This window comes from Engraulis encrasicolus, chromosome 3 (genome assembly GCF_034702125.1).
Source record: "Engraulis encrasicolus isolate BLACKSEA-1 chromosome 3, IST_EnEncr_1.0, whole genome shotgun sequence".
In the NCBI taxonomy this organism is placed as follows: Eukaryota; Metazoa; Chordata; class Actinopteri; order Clupeiformes; family Engraulidae; genus Engraulis; species Engraulis encrasicolus.
Genome location: NC_085859.1, coordinates 4,170,329 through 4,175,539, shown reverse-complemented (window position 1 = coordinate 4,175,539; position 5,211 = coordinate 4,170,329). Strand labels below are relative to the sequence as shown.

Genomic DNA, 5,211 nt, shown 5'->3' with positions numbered 1-5,211 from the left:
TCGATACATTGTCAGAGGCGCTGTTTGAAATAAAGACCCACCCTAGCCCTGGAGATTGTGCCATTGTTGCCAAAGCTTTGGTGGAAAAATTTCCTTGCCTAAAAGAACCTGGCTCAACATGTGGGTGGTATGCCTGGAAATACAGCATATCCTTCAAAATGGGGAATTTCAGGCAGCAGTTACGCATTGCTGGGTCAGTGGAGCTTTCTGTGCACAAACGGTCAGCCTCTGGGGATTCCAAGAGACCACAGAAAGCCATGAGGTCAGAGGTGAATTTTCTGCCAGAACACCCTCAGAATAGAACCATGGAAATGCTTGAACAAGACCGAAACGATTTACAGAGTGAAATGAAGAAAAAGAATGTGGACTGGAAGAAAGTCGATGCCCTTATGGACAGCACCTTTTCACTGAGGAGGAAGGAGGTCATCAGAGAGGAGCCTTTGGTCAAAGATCTCAAAACCAGATGGCCAGCGTTGTTCACTGAGCGGCAGGTAGGTGCCATATGTTCTTAATGCATTACTATTGAAGTGAAATTGTAGTACATGCATCCTTTATTAATAAGATATGTTAATATTGAGCACCAAAGTTTAGTCCCTTCCTGTGGGGTCCATGACACTGAAGCACTAATCTCTAATATACTGAATAAGAATGGATTAAACATCTTCATCCTGTACTTTCAAGAGATCACTGCATAGGTCTGTCATGTAACCTACTAGAAAAGGCATAAGTTGGACTCTCTTGTCTTTGTCTGTTCTTGGCCTTAATGCAGATTGAAGCAGAATTCAGACGGATTGTCTCCAAGAACCTGAAGCAGTCATTTTTTGACGGCCTGGATGAGTTGGTCCCAAGATTTCTGCGTGTTTACAGACAGAGGCAGACAGTGAAGGAACTTCCGGCTATCCTCGCCTCTCTTGATGATGATGTAAGTAATTCCTGTCATAAGGCCTATTGACTGTCAGTCTTTTTAGGCCAAGTCTATTCATTCAACAGAGTTGTGTTGTCATCAAAGGTAGATTATTCTCCATATCGGCTTTTTGAATTACCAGTAAAGACATATTGGCTGCATAGCTTACTATTAAGCTTAGACTGGTAAATATTTATTTTACCTCGTAAATCTTCCCTAATTTGATCTTTCCATGAGTATTGGCTAAAGAACTAGAACTGGTATTTTACTGTTCTGACCCTAGTACAGTAAGTTAAGCATCTAAATATGTCTTTTCCAGGTAGTTCATATCTAGTAGATCTACACACCCTTCATATTCTACTTTGTAGCGGCACCTTTGGCTTTTATTACTGCACTCAGTGTTTTTGGGTTCTGATTTCTCATGTACAGTATATCCATGAAGTCCTACTAGGTAAACGTTGTGTTATAATACACGAATACACCATGACTATAATCACTGCTATTAATAAAAACACATTGTCTGTTTAATCCTACATACAAAATGTGTTGCCTTAAGCCAGTGTTTCCCAACCAGGGGTACGTGTACCACAAGGGGTACGCAAGCACACTACAGGGGGTACGTAGAAAAATGTAATGATAAAAAATATTTGGAGCGAAGTCGCACTGAGATAGAGGAACAGATATAGAGCATGAATGAGAGGTATACTCCTCATGTGACGAAATTAAGGGGGTACGCAGGACAAAAAAAGATTGGTAAACACTGCCTTAAGCTACCCTCCTTTTGCAATATATTTGCTATTTGACTTGTGTATTTCAATAGAAAACATCAAAATTCAAGGTGACTCCACACTTTCAAAATATGAATAACCAGTAGACCCTGTGCACTTGTCTTACGATCAGCAAACTCTGCAGTGGTTTGATCAAGTTTGTGGAGGGTCCTTACGTTTTAGTCTTTTTCATTAACAACACAGTCTGTCTATCTCATGTGGTAAAATGGTGTAACAGTTATGTAATGCCATGTGCTAGCGTTGTACTTGCATGACAAATTGACTTTTGCTTTTGACACTGCTTGTGTAGCACTGATTTCCTTTCTGGTTTGGATTCCTATTGTTTTGTACAGAACTCAAATCAACAGAAGAGAGCCGTTGTTCTCCTTGCCCTGCCCTATTTTATGAAGGAGGACCCTTCCAATTTCTTCAAAATCTGTAAGGTACATGAGAAATTATCACTTGCTGATTTTTTTAATTTTTGTATTTACTTGTAGTTATAGAATGTGTTAATTGTACACTCCTGAGTGAAATCTTTAAACCAATTGAAAAATGACAAGCATTTGATTTAGACAAGGTTTTGGGTATAGCTTCAAATTGCTAAGTAAAGTAGTGAAGGCTCACCACTCATTTGTTGGTGCAAAGGTACATGATTTATCAGAGACGTCTTAAGTAAAAGGGAAAACATTTGCATACTCTGTATTCCTTTCTTCCTTAAAGGGGTATGCCACTATTTTGGGGCTTAATACAGTTAAAATCGTTGGCTGGGGTTTATAAAGGTGGTAAAGTGTCTTATTTTTCATGTAAGCCGTTGTCTTGCTTTAAGACAAGTTAAAAGAGGGACTATGTCGCTAAGCTAATGAAAGTCAATGGATCCGTGTAGCATGCTACAATGCTACAAGGATCCATTGACTTTCACTAGCTTAGCGACATATTCCCTCTTTTAACTTGTCTTAAAGCAAGACAACACTTAACATGAAAAATAAGACACTTCACCACCTTTATAAACCCCAGCCAACGATTTTAACTGTATTAAGCCCCAAAATAGTGGCATACGCCTTTAACAATTGTCTCTCCTCAAATATTTATATATTGAAATGCGTTTTATGTATCCGTATGCATCTTGAATGTCAATTTCCTGAGGAATTAATGCTGATTGGCTATGTTGTTCCTATTTCTTTGCTCTGTCACCAGCCAAATGAGGAGAGTGAAGCGGTCAAGGGAATGGACGTGGGAATCCTCATCCTTACAGAGAATGAACAGCGCCCTCTCCCCAAGGAGGTGATCGATGTCGCACTTGCACTGGAGGAGGATGTCGTTCTCCGAAACCTCAAAGATGTGCCTCACGCGTTTTCATTGCTGATGGGTCTGCTTTATGGTCTCAACATCCACTACCCAAAAGGACTCAGGTACATGTTTGAGGTCATACAGAAGGTGATAATGAAGATTGGTGCAGAGTCTTGCTCCGCAAGAGTTAATAGTGTCCGGAACAGGCTCATGTCCACACGCATGTGATCGGACACGCATCTTTAACCCTCCTGTTACCCTCAAATTTTGGAACATCCGTGATCCTTGGGGTCAATTTGACCCCAACCACTTAAATGTCTACAAAATCAGTAGAAAACAACACTTTGGCACATGTTTATGTCTCAGATATGTATTATTGCTCTGTTGGTGACATAAAAAGTCCTTTAAATATATCCTAGCACTCCCACACATAGCCCACACACCAAAAAAACTTAATCCATGACTTGGCGAAAATTTGAATAAATAGCAATAAAATGTCATTAATTGGTCTAAAAACATATGGACACATATTATTGAAATTTTAGTGGCTCCATATACTCCCTAAATATGAATTTCTTTTACTTATAACATTTGAAAAGAAAAAACAAATTTGATTATCAAGGATATTATCTATCTATTACCGTATGGGTTAATTTGACCCTAAAAGAAATAGACATTTTCCCAAACATTCAGAAGGTTTTTAAGTCCAACATTCATTTTCCTTGAATGTTTGAATGCGTATTTATAACACAAGTATAATAGTTAGGTAAGAACATGGTTGCTGTGGTGGGTGCCATGATGGTACTATAGGTACAACAAGGTTCAGTTGGTGGATTTTGTCAATGCTGTAGTAGTCACCACTGTCCAAAATGTTGCCGTGAATTAGTTTTAGGCCTCCCCCATGTCATTAGTATTTTTTAGTTATCAGAGGCCAAACACAAGCAAAATGTTCAGAAGAAACATGGCTAAATAGCTTATTTTCATGTATTTCACATTATCTAAACATATTTTAACATTTATTTGCAAAATATGGATGTTCCATTTATGTTTTATACACTTGAAACAACTGGGGTCAAATTGACCCCAAGGAACACGGATGTAACCAAAATGTGTACAGCACTTAGGAAAAACATTTTTGTTGAAATTTAACTTTTTTCACATTTATCCCATCTATTTAGAAAAAGTCATCAAAGATGAGGCAGAAGAAATATGTACTTCATGTATTTTTCAGGTGTTAAACATTGAAAGGGGTCAAATAGACCCCAAGGATAACAGGAGGGTTAAGTGATATGCCTCACGCGTTTTCATTGCTGATGGGACTGCTTTATGGTCTCAACATCCACTACCCAAAAGGACTCGGGTACATGTTCGAGATCATACAGAAGGTGATAATGAAGATTGGCGATGAGTCTTGGTCCGCAAGAGTTAATGGTGTCCGGAACAGGCTCATGTCCACACACATGTGATCGGACGCGCGTCTTTAAGTGGAGTTGTATGCCGTTTTCTCTCTTTAAATGGTTTAGTTTTTTATACTTCGAGTTTGAAAGGTGAGGGTAGCAAGTCTGTTCAAATGACTGGACTATGTTTTTTTTTTTTCTGGCCCTTGTAGACGTGTATTTTGTACATAAGCTGGATGTGGGTGAATGCCAACCAGTGTGAGTAATTTCAGTATATATTGTGGATCAGACGCTGACAGACGTGGACACAGCAGCAGTAATAGTGAGGCTTACATTTTTGATCTCTCATTTTTTTATTGTCTCACACAGATGTGAGTACCACCTTCTGTTTAATTACGACACTTTGGCTTGCACACACACACACCAGACACTCAATTGCACTCACTTATGGCCAGACACTCAGATATACTTAAAGAGACAAACTTGATCAGTCATGCACAAACAGTTACAGTGACTCTTATTTCCATTTATTTGTTTAGGGGGGATAGCCCCTTGAGAAGATATCTCGTTGTCGAGGGTCCCCAATGTTTGTTATACCCCAAGTGATGATGCACAGGTCAACTTTTTGAGTGAGGTTGCCTGGCAACAAACTGATTGTCCACTGCTGATTTTAAGTTCTCTTGATCAAGGTCTTGTATTGATGAACCGCCCAATCTTGCGGTTTTTTTTCCCCCAAAAATGTTGCTCAAAAAGTTGCCTTGTGTCTTACCTTTACCCACTATTGCCAGAGATACTTTTGTGTTTGAGAGGTGAGGGTTGCAACCTGGTTCAAATGGCTTTGGAGGTTGCCATGTTT

The 5,211-nt window shown here is 39.3% G+C and overlaps 1 protein-coding gene across 1 annotated transcript; it reads left to right on the top strand.

Moving 5' to 3' along the window:
• The first annotated feature begins 304 nt into the window (after nucleotides 1–304).
• LOC134446463 (uncharacterized) lies at nucleotides 305–3,186 on the top strand. Its single transcript, XM_063195830.1, has 4 exons — nucleotides 305–491; nucleotides 770–922; nucleotides 2,025–2,114; nucleotides 2,866–3,186. Exons 1-4 carry the CDS (start codon nucleotides 306–308, stop codon nucleotides 3,184–3,186), a joined length of 750 nt encoding a protein of 249 aa, XP_063051900.1. The 5' UTR covers nucleotide 305.
• Nucleotides 3,187–5,211: the final 2,025 nt, after the last annotated feature.